Source organism: Dromiciops gliroides, chromosome 5 (genome assembly GCF_019393635.1).
Source record: "Dromiciops gliroides isolate mDroGli1 chromosome 5, mDroGli1.pri, whole genome shotgun sequence".
Taxonomy (NCBI): Eukaryota; Metazoa; Chordata; class Mammalia; order Microbiotheria; family Microbiotheriidae; genus Dromiciops; species Dromiciops gliroides.
This window is the reverse complement of record NC_057865.1, coordinates 198035141-198051795: the sequence shown is the minus strand read 5'-3', so window position 1 is coordinate 198051795 and position 16655 is coordinate 198035141. Positions and strand designations below refer to the sequence as shown.

Below are 16655 nucleotides of genomic sequence, written 5' to 3'. Positions count from 1 at the left end.
TGCCTTCCCTAGAAGTGCCTCTAGTCATTCCGTCTAAGATCACATTTGGTTTTTTTCGGCTGCCATGTCACATGGTTGCTCCAAATTCAACTTGAAATCCACTTAAACCCTCAGATCTTTTGCATACAGAGTATTGTCTAGTCATACTTTTTTCAACTTATATGTGTTCAGGAGAAGACTATAAATCCAGTCATCTCCAACTCCTACTTCCTTCGAATTCCAGTTAAAATTTCACCTTCTACAGGAACTCTTTCCCAATTCCCCCTTAATTCCAGTGCCTTCCTTCCATTGATTATGTCCAATTTATACTGTATATGTCTTGCTTGTCCATAGTTATTTGTATGTTGTCTCCCACCTTAGACTGTGGGCTCCTAGAAAGCAGGAAATGTCTTTTACCTTTCTTTGTATCTCCACCTCTTAGAACATAGTAGGTATTTAATAAATGTTTATCCCTATGTATCCCTATTAAATTTTCTTCATCCTTCTAGCCTGCTGAGATCTTTTTGAATCTTTACTCTGTAATGTAATAGATTGACTATTTCTCCCAGTTTTGTGCTATCTTTAAATTTGATAATGACACCATCCATGTACTGGGAGCTCAGGTGGGAGAATAGGCTTGAATGGCTGAAAAAAAATCAGGAAAGATTTCATGAAGAAGGTGGCCATTGAATCAGCTCTTGAAGGATGATGGGTAGCCTTAACCAAGGAAGAAGGAACAAGAAAAGTGAGGGGGTCTAAACAAATCACAACCTTAGTCCTAAATATTTCTGCATGCAGGAATATGAGCCATGATGAGTTATTCTTCACCGTTCTCAAGCTCTCAGAGAATCTAGAAGCTGCAGCTATATGACCACATTTGAATTGGGCACTCACTGAATCCACTGGTGAGCTCCTCTAGAGTCAGGAAGCCATTGCCATCAGCATCCAGGGTATCAAACACATTTTCCAGATCCTCCAGACTGAGAGGTAATTCATCGTGAAGCCGCTGAAAGCAATGAAAATCGTATTTGTTACAGGGAAGGACACGTCCATCAGGGCTGAGTAGGGAGGGACTTCAGGGGCCACTAGCAATTGACCTCAACTTTAGCTGATTTCATCCCACATGCCAGAAGCTGCTTCTTTTCTAGAGATAGTTAGACGTTTAGTGTGTTTTTTCCTTTCTTTGTATCCCCAGCACTTAGCCCCATGACTGCACCATAGTGAGTGTTTCACAAATGCCAGGAAATTTATAGTGGTCTGATAATTAGAGCCAGAAAAGGCCAAGTCCAAATCTAAACTTCTTGTTTTGACAGTGAAAAAACTGGAGTCCAGAGCAGTGAATAACTTGTGACAAGGTCACACAGCTAGTCAGTGAAAGAGTTGGGACTCCAACCCTCCTGGTCTCCTGATTCTCAATGCATTGTTCTTTCTGAACTGCACATCTGAAGGTCAGCTCTTCTTGGAAGGCCTTTTTGATGAAGGCTTCTGACTCTTCCTCATGCCCTAATGATGACTTTTGCTTTAGAAGTAGCTTGAAAGATGTAAGTCTTTTAGGATGAGAAAAAGGAGGTGGGCCAGCTGTGTAACAAGAATGACAGACAAAATAAAGGGAGCCTAACTGCTACACAGGGGTCTCTAAGACATCCAAAGAACTGTAAAAGAGGGCTCCAACATACTGGATGGATCCTCTATGGAGGATTTTTTAAAAGATATGGATGGCAGTCACACGCAAAGACATAGATGAGCTATCATCTGGACTGGTGGAGTGGGTACCCACACTCATGAAATCACAGAACCTCCTAAGGATGTAAATATAAGATCATTTACTGGAGGGGGAGGTGGTACAGTTAGAAGTTGTGAGCTGAGTAGAAAAGTTTTGTTATAGCTGAGAGGGCAAATGTAGTGCTTGGAGCCTAGGTGAGAGTAGCACAAATCTATAGTGGACCAACCAATCGTCACAGTTTAACAAGGTCTAGCAGTGGATTCATTCAAACAGAGATCACAGGATGATAGATTTAGAATTTGAGCTGGGAGGGACCTCCAAGTATTCTAGTCCAAATGACTTGCCCAAGGTTACATGGATAAGTAGAAAAGCTGAGATTAAAACAAGGTCCTCTAACTCCAAATCTAGTGTTCCTTATAAGGGCAGTTAGGTGGTACAGCGGATAGAGTACAGGGTCTGAAGTCAGGAAGACTTATCTTCTCAAGTTCAAATCTGGCTTAAGTCACTTACTAGTTGTGCGGCCCTGGGTAAGTCACTTAACCCTGCTTACCTCAGTTTCCTCATCTGTAAAATGAACTGGAAAAGGAAATGACAAACCACTCCAGTGTCTTTGCCAAGAAAACCCCAAATGGAGTCATGAAGAGCCAGATACAAATGAACAACAACAATAATATTGGAACAGGAGGGTGAAGGGAAGAGCATCCAGACACAAATTTCTGTCCTGACTTCTTTCTTATCTCTTGGTTTTTCAACTCCCCTCTCCCCTTCCTGCCCAGCCCCTGCCCCCCCCCACCCAAGCTGAGGAAGTTCCAGGAATTGGCCAAAAGGGAGAAACCAAAAAGCTGCAAGGGTGGACACTGGAATATTTGCATGTGGATATCTGTAAAAGACTGACCACAGAGGAATAAACAAAGATTTGGCCCAGTGTTTTTGAATGGCTGCCAATTCCTGCCAAATTGTTGGACTCTCTTCAGGTGGGACTTAGCTGAAGAAACAGAGAGCAAAGTAGCAGAGCCCCTGGCTTTGCTGCCTGATTTTCTTATTGGCCCTCAAGTCAGGTAGATTTGTGCAGTTGTAACAGAAGCCACTGATCAGGTGGTTTGATGAAGTGGAAAGAGAACTGGGTTTTGAGTCAAGTGCCCTGGGTTTTTTGTTTTGTTTTGTTTTGCTTTTTGTGGGGCAATGAAGGTTAAGTGACTTGCCCAGGGTCACACAGCTAGTAAGTGTCAAGTGTCTGAGGCCAAATTTGAACTCAGGTCCTCCTGAATCCAGGGCTGGTGCTTTATCCACTGTGCCACCTAGCTGCCCCCAAGTGCCCTGGGTTTTAATCCTGCCCTTAAATAACTGCACGACCCTGGGCAAGTCAATTGGCCTGAGCTCCCTCATCTGTAAGACAAGTGGTTGTACTAGATAATTTCTAAGATTCCCTTCAGCTCTAAATCCCACGAAACTATTATACCTATGAATCTATCAATGTCCAAATGGGTTCAAACAAGCTTGGTGTCATAAAATTCTCCTGTCTATTTTGAAGAGGAATTTCTTCCCACAAACCCATCCCTCACCCAAAGGCATAGGGGAAACCTATACTTGTTCTACAGAAACCAAAAGTGACTTGTAATGAAATAAAGGGAGAGATTATACTGCTGTTCGGTAGGGTAAGAAAAGGGGATGATACCTCTTTTGTGATACCCATCTGAATAATAAAGCAAAAAGAGCTAGCAGGTGTGAAAGTCCATAAAACAACATGCAAGCGCACTTGGCAATATCCTGTGGCAATCTTCTAGCAGATCAACCATTAAATTTAATTTGGCAGGTAGCTACATTAAGAGAGACTGTGATGCACAGCAGAATGGGAAGATGGGATGATGGGGAAGCCATTTGGAAGAATTAAATTAAATATGAATGTTCTTTAAAAGAGGATAAGGACGAGGGAGAAGCAGAGATTGTAGGCATGCATCTGTTTAGCATCCAGAAGAATTTCTGACCTGATCTGTAATCCATAAGCCATCTGTCTTAACAGCCATGTTGGAGGGTGAGTAGAGGATATTTAGAAAAGGGTGAGACTTTATTGGGGGGGGGGATTATTAGCTCCCTTTAAACCAACTATCACTGCATTAGAGGTAGAGTATACAACAACCCTACTCATCTTATCCCCTGCTCCTGTCCTTTCAGGGATAACCCTGATAATCCCCATCCACACCTTTCTTTGCCTTCCTTAGTTCTTCTCTAAATTTTATCTCCAACATCACGTAGAGCACTTGTGCTGGAAGGAAATTCTAGAGGTTACTGAGTCCATTCTCCTACTTTCAGGAACACAGACATCTAAACCATCACACCTCCATTAGTCTACCCCTCACCAGGAAAGGTGTTTGTGCCCTTGCTGGCACTTGCTCCATTATTTTCTCATGTTGACTCTCACAGATCTCTCCAAATGTCTCAAACTTAAAATACAGCAAGAAAGATTTGGATTATTTCTGGCTTCTTTCATCAGTAGAGATGAATGCCAGATGTATCACATCACCCATATGATACATCTTAACATACCTGCACATTATTATTATGCATTCCTTTAACATCTTCTTTAGGTTAAATCATTCTACTTTCTTCAGCTTTTGAAGATAATTAATTGTCTCCACTCAAAAAGCTGCAAGGGCATGGCTGCCAAAGTAAAATTACGAGACATTTCTCTGCTAAAGAAGTCTCAGTAGTTCCCTGTTTCTTCTAGGATTAAATACAAACTTCTATGTTTGTCCTCAAAAATCCTTCCAAGTCCAACTCAGCCAACTTTTCCAGGCTTTTTATACATTACTCCTCCACATATACTCTTTTTGTTGGGCGAGGGGAAAGGCAATGAGGGTTGAGTGACTTTCCCAAGGTCACACAGCTAGTGTCAAATGTCTGAGGGCGGATTTGAACTCAGGACATCCTGAATCCAGGGCCAGTGTTTTATCCACTGAGCCACCTAACTGCCCCTCATATACTCTTTAGTCTAGCCAAAGGGGCCTTCTTTCCCTTCCTCACACACAACACCTCTGTGTTTTTGTACAGGGAGTCCTGCATGCCCATGATTAAATCCCTGTTTGCTTCAGTCCCTTAAGATCCCTGGTTTTCTTTAAAGTTCAGTTTAAATGCCATTTCCTAAGGCCATGAGAACCTTTCCCTCCCTCCCTCCCTCCCTCCCTCCCCCAAGTTGTTAGAGCTTCTTTCCAGAAAAGTATACTGCATTTATTTGTACATCCATATCTATTGTTTCCCCTGATAGAATGTAAATCTTATGATTATGTACTAGGGCTGCTTCATTTTAGTCTCCAAATCTCTATAACCGAGTGTTTGGCACAAAGTGCATCTTTAATAAATGCTTATTGATTGTATAGATGGCTGGTCTTAGGGTCAGGAGGACCTGGGTTTCCACAGGCATCCTCCTCTACCCCAGTGAAAACACAAGACAAGAATAACAAACCACGCCACAGTTTACTACAACGGGAGCTGGGGATGCAAAAATCAGAAGGGAAAAAGCGAAACAAAACAACATTCCTTGCCATGAAGGAGAGTATGTTTAAAGGGTCTATTTTTCTTTAACAAAAAACAAAAACCTTTCATCCCCATCTTCATTATCACACATCTGTCATCCTTCTAAGGAAATGGAGAACCATATATTACCCCACTTAGCCTCACAATATCCCCTAGGTATTCAGTGTTATATTTATTCTGTGGAAGGTCAACATGTCTACTTCTTAACTAATGGGGTTAAGCCAGAAGGAGGGCCTAGATAACTGTTCACTTAGCAATTGGGAAACAATAAATCTTTATAGACCTGGAAGTACCAGATTTCTGATTCAAGGCTTTATCAGGTTATAGCATCCTGGCATTGTTCATCCTGGCATAGCACAGTTGTGCCATTCAGGTCCTCTTCTATATCCCCATTCTCCCCTGCTTCCCCCAAATGATAAGATTAACAATTCCTTAAATAAGACCTATGGTTTGTCCTCAGAGAACTACCACAAGGTACCAACTCCTGTTTCACTCTCAGGAATTGAGATCTCTCTAAGAATCATACATATCTGGTTGTTGTTGTTTAGTCATTTTCCAATCATGTCTGACTCTTCATAACCACATTCAGAGTTTTCTTGGCAAAAACACTGGAGTGATTTGCCATTTCCTTGTCCAGATCATTTTACAGATGAGGAAACTGAGTCGAACAGTGACTTGCTCAGGGTCACACAGCTAGTAAGTGTCTGAGGTCAGATTTGAACTCAAAAAGATAAGTCTTCCTAACTCCAGGTCTGCTGCTCTATCCACTGTGCCAACTAGCTGCTCTTATGAACAAGTCTAGAACCAGCAATAGGAAGGAAGCTAATTCAACCCTTTCATGCATCTAATAATCTCCCATCACTATAAAACAGTTCTTTGGAGTTTGGCAAGTTATAGTGTCTGTGAATCCCTTAGAAATCCCCATTCATGATCACTGGGGTTCCAAGCCCCAGCCTGAAGAAATACTGGGTCTAGGTTATGCAACCTTGGATTTTGAATGGTACAGCTGTCTCATTTTACATGTTCTTTTAGAGACTATGTAATGGTACTGATGGTGCCACCTTAGAAATCTGCTTAATGATGAAAGCACTGGGTCACAGCAAGAAACTTCCTAATGATTATCCCACCAATGAATGAACAAATGAACGAATGAATGAGTGAAAACAAAAGCAACTTGAAACAGTATTATAGCCATTGATATCAGTTTGCACCATGTTCAAAGAAAGCCCAGATCATTGAATTGCAGAATCTCAGAGTATCCTCTGAATTTAGGGGCCTGTTTCATAGTTAATACTTGTGGACTTACTGATTGACTATTCTATTTATCCTTCTATATCAAATAGATGCATATGTAACCTAGATATAAAATGTCATACATATCATAAACAATTTGGAGAAACAAGGAAGAAATTACTTTTCAGTTCTATGGGATGGGGGAGAATGTTATCTTAGCATTTAAAAAATGCACAGATGAGAAAAGAAAGAAATGAAACAAATGTGCTCAATTCATTGTATATTTTAAAGACATAAAAGCTACACACAAAAAGGATTTAAGTTTTTTTTACAAACAGTTCTCTTTATATTTGCAAATGTTCATGTTTGATACCAACTTTAAGCACTTAAGTCATAATTAGACCATAATAGTAATGAAGCACACATGTAAGAGATATGTGTGACAAGGTTTAACTCTGGAAGTCTTTCTTTCTATGTAGAGACCTCATGGAGAACCCTTGTTGTTGTTCATCCTTTCTCTTTACTCCTCCCCCTCCTCATCTTCCTCCTCCATTTATTATTTTTTTTTTCAAAAAAGCTGGGACAATTTACTTTTCATCCTGCACAAATTTTTGATTTCTTAAAATATAGCTTTGAAAAGACAGGCTTTAAAAAGTCCATTGTCTTTTAAATGGAGTTACTTGACTACACCATTAAACCGAAGTCACTCTGGCTTTCATTGAATAGCTAATAATAGCCCCAACTCACATCTCTATGGCTCATCGTTTAGGTTTTGTGCCACTTTACTTATATATTTTCCAAAATCTGTCATTTTCCTTTTTTGTCAACTTGTCACTCTGATGGTTGTGAAGTAGAATTTCAGAGTTATTTTAATTTTTATTTCTCTACATACTGTTGGTTTGCAGTATTTTTTTTCATATTGTTATTAATAGCTTAGATTTCTTCCCATAGGAACTGCCTAGTTGTATACCTTGACCATTAATTTGTTGGGTAATGGCTCTTATTTTTATATATTTAAAATACTTTCCTATATATTTTAGATATCAGACCATTGTCAAAGACATTTGCTACAAATATTTTTTTCACCAGGTAACTATATTTTGTCTGTACAAAAGCTTTTTAACTTTATCTAATCAAAGTTGTTAAATTTTGTGGTCCACTTTATGTCCTATTTGATCAAGAGCTCTTCCCAGATCCATAGTTATGAAAAATATTTTCTTCCCTGATAATTTAATTTTTCATAATGTTACCTTTTACATCTTAGTCCAATTTGGAACTTACTGTGGTATATGGTGTGATATGTTGATCCAAATTTAGTGAAACATTTGTGAGTAATAGGTGCAGTTAGAATGTGGCTATTCTTATGAATGGCTGAAGTGGAATATAAGAGTAGGTCATAGGTTTTAAGGAGTTTAAGGAAATGAGAGGTTAGAAAGCTCTAGGGGATGCCTACATGGATAGTAGAGCCCCTTAGAACAAGACCTATGGAATTGAGGAAGATAGTGAACTAGGTGCGGAACTCCTTGAGAAAGGAGGGAGAATGATCTAGAGGGTGGTATATTACAACTATCATAATTTTTACAACATTTTAATTTTGTGGACTTCAAAAGAGGAAAGTGATGTTTGAATTGGTCTTCAAAGGAATGGATGACATTCTAGGCATAAGGAATTGCATGAGTAAAGGTATAGAGGCAAGAAAACATAAAATTTGTTTTGAGGGAGAGTGGTCCAGTTTGATTGTGATAAGCATTCCATGGAAGGCTTCAGCTCTTTCCTTGGGTTCATACCCAGTTTCCACTCATTCTTCTTCCATTGTCTGCTGGGATGTGACTTACTATGGAGACCAGAATCCTGTGCTTCTGATTCCCCATGTGCCCAAGAATAAGCTCAAAACAAACTCTGGCAAAGCAAGATCTCTCTGCAAAACCCAATCTGCATAGGTCTTGCCAGACCAAGGGGACAGACCAATCTGACTCTTGGCAGATGGACTGGTATTAGAGATGCTGGGGTACCAGCACAGCTGACCCTCACCTTACTAATAACTAAGCTCTGTTCATGGAGGCTGGGTTTTTTTTTGGGGGGTGGGGTTAGTATGGTTTTTTGACCATGAGGGGCTGCCTCCACTCTCACACCTTAAATAAATTAGAAAGAACATTGATTATGTGTTTTGTCCCCCTACCAAGAGGCATTAAAAAAAATGTCCTAGTGTACCTCTCCTCTCCAGGGATCAGAAAAACCTCATCATGCCCTAATTCTTCCCCAAAACAAAAACAAAAAACCTAACAATTATGAAGAGCTCTTAGATTTTTACCACAATATTTTCACAACCCATGATATAAATAGAACAAGCATTATAATCTCTATTTTACAATTGAGGGAATAGTCTCAGAAAGGTTAAGAGGGACTTGATCTTGGTCATAGCTAGGTCATCCTTTCAACTGATTCTTTTTCTATCCATCTCCCCAAGCACACCTAAGACACCATAATCTGCCCCCTGAATTTGCTCCCTTTCCTGCTCTATAAGGGCCTTCCTTATAGCTGCATTTGGTTTTTCTTAATAAACTTAAAGCCTCCTGCCAGTCTCTCTCCTGTCAGTCTGCAGGTTAACCTAGGTGTGAGAATAAAAAGATGGGAGTAATATCAATAATGCAGTGAAGGCAAAGGAAGAGGGCACTGCTGGTATCCACAAAGTAGTTAGGCAGAAGCAGGATCGTGCCCACAAGGAGTTGAGAGTTATTTTTAACGGCAGACAAATTACAACACACAAAAGCCTTCCATAGAAATTTGAAAGCTGACCGTATGTTTTCTTGAGCGTTGACTGATGTTTCTTCACATTAGCACATCTTTCACAGTCCATAATTATAGCCTGTATGGAGCTAATAAGCACATAAAGACTTCAGAAGTTAATAATAGGGAGATAGGGAATGGACCTGTGATTTCAGTGATATGTAGAAGGTAAGAAAACTCCCTCCAGGGATGCAGGTCAACATATTCCCTGCAATTTAGAGACTTAGAGTTTTCTCAAGCCCTAAGAAGTTAAGAGACTTGCCAGGGTCACACAGAGATGGTATATGTCAGAGGCAGGATCTGAACCTGAATCTTCCTGGTTTCAACACCAACTTTCTATCCACTGTTGTTTTAAGATAGAGAAGTTAGGTGGTGCAGTGGATACAGCACCAGGCTAAGTATCAATAAGACCTGAGTTCAAATATGACCTCAGACACTTACTAGCTGTGTGACCCTGGGCAAGTCATTTAACACTGTTTGCCTCAACTGTAAAATGAGCTGGAAAAGGAAATGGGAACTCACTCCAGTATCTTTGTCAAGAAAACCCCAAATGAAGTTATGAAGAGTTGGACACAACTGAACAACAAAAAGGTTTTCAAAGCATTTTTACCCAGAACAATCCTGTGAGTAGGCTATTAGAAATAAAGACAGCAGCCAGTCCTTAAGTGAGGTATCAGCTTTGTGGTTTCTCCATCACAGCCACTTTTGCCTCCTACCTAAGATGAGCAGCTGGTTGGAGTTGGGGAGCAAAGTAGGAAGAGTAGAGAAAAGTGTCTGAACTTATTTCTCTTTGATTATGTCAGACTACATTCCAAAATCAAATACAAATGCTTTTTCTTTTAAGCTTATCCCTTGGTTATCATTCTCTTTTAATTTTTTTATTTTTATTTTTCAAGTAATAAGCACTATTAAAATTAATCTGTCCCTCTCACTATCTCAAACTATTAAGTAAAATATGAATAAATAAACAAATCCCTTAATACATATCTACATAGTCTGGAAAAAATAGACTCTCACACAAGCCGTGTTCAAAACTGTCTGTCTCCTTCTGCATTTTGGCTTATCATTACTTTGATTAGAGCTCTAAAATTTTTTCAAAGTTTTTTTCCCCTCTGTTTCTATTGCTGTATGAATTGTTTTCCTAGTTCTGCTCACTTCACTGTTTCAGTTCATGAAGATCTTTCCAATTACTTCTAAAATTGTTCATTTAATCATTTCTTATGGCATAAAAATATTCCAATATATTCATATACCACAATTTATTTAGTAATTCCTCAATAGAACACCTTTTTAGTTTCCAATTTGGGGCTACATAGCTAGAATTCTCTATACCTCATCTCTTCTCCATTAGAGTGGCTGATTAAGAATTGATTATAATATTTAAAAACACCCCCACAAATCTGTGATAGTTAATTATGGAGTTAAAAAGCCGGAATTGAGGCTTGTCAAAAGTTTCCAAAAGTGCTTCTGTTAATAACTTCTGATGCACAATCTAATGCTTTGTTCTGTCATTTCAGTCATGTCCGACTCTTTGTGATCCCATTTTTTCTTGGCAGAGATACTGTAGTGGTTTGTCATTTCTTTCTCTAACTCATTTTACATTTGAAGCAAACAGGGTTAAGTGACTTTCCCAGGGTCACACTGCTAGTAAGTGTTTGAAGCCAGATTTGAATCCAGGCCTTCCTCATTCAAGATCCAGTACTCTATCCACTAGCTGTCCTGTGTAATGCTAGAAATGTCTTTACAAAATAGAAATAGATTACAAATCATTAATTTTAATACATAGTTGGTCAGAGGATATTGATGGGAAATGACTGAAAATTTCCAAGTCTTATTTTTCTCCTTTAGCTGAAAGGTTGGCTAGTGGACAAAAAAAACTATAAGTGGAAGTCTTCAAAGGATGTTCCCCGAGGCTAAGAGGGACAGACAAGATATTGACTTTCATCCAAAGTGCCAGAACCAACTTGGAACCCCCAAGTTTTCCCTCTAAGCAGACATGATATTTAAGGGTAATATAGTTGTTGAACCATTTCGTTGTCCAGCTTCTATCTCTTTTGTTATAAAAAAAAAATTAAAAAAATTTGTCAGTGGTAAGTTATACACACCTGCCTTTCAAGCATAGATATAGTACCCCAGATAATGCTTTTTTTATGGAGTTAGAGATAAAATAGGAAGTGGGAAAATTGTTTTTCTAGGGTTGAACTAAACGTTCCATTTTCTTTATGAGTTTCTGGGTGAAATTATGATTATAGTACAAGGAATTTAGGTAATATGCTAAGAAGAACTCTAAGACTAATAATAATCACAGTTTCATATACACACATATATTTATAAATATTTACATATATTCGTGTATCTGTAAATACATGTGTATTTAACTTTTGCAAAGCACTTTACAAATATTATCTCATTCAACCTCACAACCACCCTGGGAGGTAGATGATATTATTATCCCCATTTCATAGGTGAGGAAAATGAGGCAGAGAGATGTTAAATGATATCCTTTAGGTCTATGGATTGGCTATAACCTCAGAAAATTAAGGAAAAGGGAAGCTGCTCTTTTCCTCTGGGAATATAGTACAGTGCCGTTACGTTGTGGAAGCAGAAGAACAGACAACATGATCTTTGAAGATTCCTTCCAGGCCATTTGGTGGAAAGACACTATACTTAGGATCACTGAATAAGATATTTCAAGCTAGAAGGGTGAATGCCCTCCCTTTACAGATGAGGGAACTGAGAGCCCAAGAGATGCAGTGTGCTCAGACTCACACTAGTTATAAGCAGCACCAGGACTGGAACTCCAAATAGATATTGATGTATTTAGAGCTGCAAGGGAGCCTAGAGCTTATCCAGTCTCCCTCATTTTTCAGATGACAAATGGGAGGCCAGGGAAGTAAAATAAATTGCCTAAGGACTTGTGGTTGGTAAGCAGAAGAATCACTATCTTACATAGCAATCACCTAACTCCAAAACTGGGGCCCTCTTTCTTCTACAACTACGGTTCTCAAAATTTTTGGTTCCAGGATCCCTTTACTCTTTTTTCCCCTTAGGCAATCAGGGTTAAGTGACTTGCCCAAGGTCACATAGCTATTCTGAGGGCAGATTTGAACTCAAACCCTCCTAACTTTAAGGGACTGTGCTCTATCCAATGTGCGACCCAGCTGCCCCAACCCCTTTACTCTTGTTTTTCTTTTGTTTTGTTTTGTTTTTGGGTGAGGCAATTGAGGTTAAGTTACTTGCCAAAGGTCACATAGCTAGTAAGGGTCAAGTGTCTGAGGTCACATTTGAACTCAGGTCCTCCTGAATCCAGGGTTGGTGCTCTATCCATTGCACCACCTAGTTACCCCCCCCCCCCAACCAATGCCTTTACTCTTAAAAATTATTGAGGACGGGGCAGGAGGAAGGCGAGCCAAGATGACGGAGAAAAGCCAGCAAGCTGCCTGAGCTCTCCTTCAGTTCCCTCAAAAAAAACATCAAATCAAGCCTCTGGATGGATTCTGAAACTACAGAACCTGCAAAGAGACAGAGAGACACAGTTTTCCAACCAGAGATAATTTAGAAGACCTCAGGAAAGGTCAGTCTCACTCAGGCAAAAGGGAGGCACAGCGCACTGCAGCGTAGCACAGCACGTGGAAGAGGTGGGGGCAAGTCAGAAGGAAGCTGTAGGTAACAGCCAAGCAACTGAGGCCCCTGGATCCTGGCTCAACAAGCTGGTGGTGCATCAGAACAGTGGCAAAACCCACCTGCACCACCCAAGAGGGCAGGTTGCCAGCTAGAGGGCCACCCACAGGACAGGCATGACCAGGCCTAGCCATCCCAGCATGCACCCAGGGTGGTGAGAAATCCACAAACCATAGAGGCCTCAGTGTAGAAAGTCAGTGACACAGCCCCTATACCCCAGCACAAGAAGTTTGAAACAGAGACCCTGGTGCCCCCAGAGCAGACCTCAACTTAAAAAAAAAAAGCTGCAATATGAGTAAAAAACAAAAAGGAGCTCTTACCATTGAGAGCTTATGTGTCCACAGGTAAGAGGCAAACACAAACTCAGATGAGGACAATACTGTCAAAGTGCCTCCATGTGAAGCCTCAAGAGGGAAGATGAATTGGTCTCAAGAACAAAAAGCCTTCTTGGAAGAGCTCAAAAAGGATTTTAAAAATCAACTGAGAGAAATGGGGAGAGAAATGAAAGCAACACAAGACAATTATGAAATAAGAATCAGCAGCTTGGAAAAGGAAGCACAAAGAATCAGAAGCTTGGAAAAAGAAGCACAAGGGCAGCTAGATGGCACAGTGGATAGAGCACCAGCCCTGGATTCAAGAGGACCTGAGTTCAAATCCAACCTCAGACAGTTGACACTTACTAGCTGTGTGACCCTGGGCAAGTCACTTAACCCCAACTGCCTCACAAAAAAAAAAAAAAAAAAGGAAGCACAAAGATTGACTGAAGAAAGCAATTCCTTAAAAAATTCATTTGGCCAAATGGAAGAAAAGGTGCATAATCTCACTGAAGAAAACAGTGCCTTAAAAATTAAAATTGGACAGTTGGAAGATAATGATTCAATGAGACACCAGGAATCAGTCAAGCAGAATCAAAAGAATAAAAAAAAAATAGAAGAAAATGTGAAATACCTCATTGGAAAGACAACTGACCTGGAAAACAGATCCAGGAGAGACGATTTGAGAATCATTGGACTGCCTGAAAGTCGTGATCAGAAAAAGAATCTAGACACCATATACCAGGACAACTGCCCTGATATCATAGAATCAGAGGATAAAATCCTCATTGAAAGAATCCACCAATCATCTCCTGAAAGAGACCCCAAAAGGAAAACTTCAAGGAATATTGTAGCCAAATTCCAGAATTATCAGGTGAAAAAGAAAATACTCCAAGCAGCCAGAAAGAAGCAATTTAAATATCATGGAGCCACAGTCAGGATTGCTCAGGACCTGGCAGCTTCAACATTAAAGGACCGCAAAGCTTGGAATATGATATTCCAGAAGGCAAAGGAGCTTGGATTGCAGCCAAGAATCCATTATCCAGCAAAAATGTTCATTCTCTTTCAGGGGAAAAGATGGACATTCAATGAAATTAGGGACTTTCAAGGTTTCCTGATGAAATGCCCAGAACTGAATAGAAAATTTGATCTTAACATACAAGACTCAAGTGAAGTTTGAAAAGGCTAACAAGGGGGGAAAAGGATACTCAATAAGGTTAAACTGTTTACATCCCTACATGGGAAAATAATGCTTATAATTCTTGAGAATTATACAAGAAGGATTATACACAGAGGGTATAAATATAAATTGTCTTTGATATGATGATATAAAGACAATTAAGGGGTTAAAAAGGGAGTTTATGGGGAAAAGAGGAAAGGGGAGGTGGAATGGGGTGAATTATATCATATGAAGAGGTGCAAAAAACCTATTACAATCGAGGGAAAGAATGGGGGGTGAACATTGTTTCAACCTTACTCTCACTAGATTTGATTTAAAGAGGGAATAACATATATATTCATTTGGATAAATAAACTTATTCTTTAGGTAAGTAAAAGGGTAAGGGGGAAAGGGGGAACTGATAGAGGGGAGGGCAGAAGCAAGGGAGAAAAGGGTAAAAGAAAAGGGAGGGAGGGGGTGATAAAAGGGAAGGAAGATTGGGGGAGGCAGGGGTAAGAAGCAAAATGGTGAGGAGGAATAGTGTGAAAGAAGGGGGGGAAAGTACAAAGAGGGTAAATAGAATGGAGGGAATAGACAGCTAGTAATAATAACTGTGAATGTGAATGGGATGAACTCTGCTATAAAATGGAAGTGAACAGCAGAGTGGATTAAAAACCAGAATCCTACAATATGCTGTTTACAAGAAACACATTTGAAACAGAGAGATATACACAGAGTAAAGGTAAAAGGTTGGAGCAGAATATGTTATGCTTCAGCTAAAGTAAAAAAAGCAGGGATAGCAATCCTTATCTCAGACAAAGCAAAGGCAAAAATAGATCAAATTAAAAGAGATAAGGAAGGAAATTACATCTTGCTAAAAGGTACTATAGATAATGAGGTAATATCAATATTAAATATGTAAGCGCCAAGTGGTATAGCATCCAAGTTCTTAGAGAAGTTAAATGAGTTACAAGAGGAATTAGACAGTAATACTATACTAGGGAGATCTGAATATCCCCCTCTCAGAATTAGATAAATCTAGCTGAAAAAGAAATAAGAAAGAAGTGAAAGAGGTGAATATATTACTAGAAAAGTTAGATATGATAGATGTCTGGAGAAAATTGAATGGGGATAGAAAGGAATATACCTTTTTCTCAGCAGTACATGGCACATTTTCAAAAACTGACCATGTATTAGGGCACAAAAACATTGGAGTCAAATGTAGAAAGGCAGAAATAGTAAATGCATCCTTCTCATATCATGATGCAATAAAAATTACATGTAAGAAAGAGCCAGGGAAAAGTAGAATAAAAATCATTTGGAAACTAAATAATATCATTCTAAAGAATGAATGGGCCAAACAACAAATCATAGAAACAATCAATAACTATATCCAAGAGAATGACAATAATGAGACAACATACCAAAATCTATGGGATGCAGCCAAAGCAGTGCTTAGGGGAGCTCTAAATGCTTACATGAATAAAAAAGAGAAAGAGGAGATTAATGAATTGGGCATGCAACTTAAAAAGCTATTATATTATACAAATTATTTGGAAAATAGGTGAAGAAGGAGTTCTACCAAATTCGCTTTATGACACAAATATGGTGGTGATACCAGAACCAGGCAGAGCAAAAACAGAGAAAGAAAATTATAGACCAATTTCCCTAATGAATATTGATGCTAAAATCCTAAATAAGATATTAGCAAGGAGATTACAGCAAGTTATCATCAGGATAATACACTATGACCAGGTGAGATTTATACCAGGAATGCAGGGCTGGTTCAACATTAGGAAAACTATTAACATAATCAACCACATCCATAATAACTAAAATCATATGATTATTTCAATAGATGCAGAGAAAGCTTTTGACAAAATACAGCACCCATTCTTAATAAAACACTAGAGAGCTTAGGAATAGGTGGAGCTTTCCTTAAAATAATAAGCAGTATCTACCTAAAACCATCAGCAAGCATTATATGTAATGGGGTTAAGTTAGAGGCTTTCCCAATAAGATCAGGGGTGAAACAGGGTTTCCAGTATCACCTCTATTATTTAATATTGTACTAGAAATGTTAGCTTTAGCAATCAGAGAAGAAAAAGGAATTAAAGGAATTAGAATAGGCAAGGAGGAAACAAAACTATCACTCTTTGCAGATGATATGATGGTATACTTAGAGAATCCTAGAGAATCAACTAAAAATTACTTCAAACAATTAACAATTTTAGCAAAGTAGCAGGAT

At 39.2% G+C, this 16655-nt stretch overlaps 1 protein-coding gene across 1 annotated transcript in view; it reads right to left on the bottom strand.

The window, feature by feature from the left end:
* Nucleotides 1-16655, bottom strand: part of CRACR2A (calcium release activated channel regulator 2A) — a 210163-nt gene that overhangs the window by 114915 nt on the left and 78593 nt on the right. Inside the window, exon 4 of the mRNA XM_043967976.1 lies at nt 874-985. Within this exon, the coding sequence (XP_043823911.1) occupies nt 874-985 (112 nt within the window). The remainder of the gene's footprint in view (nt 1-873; nt 986-16655) is intronic.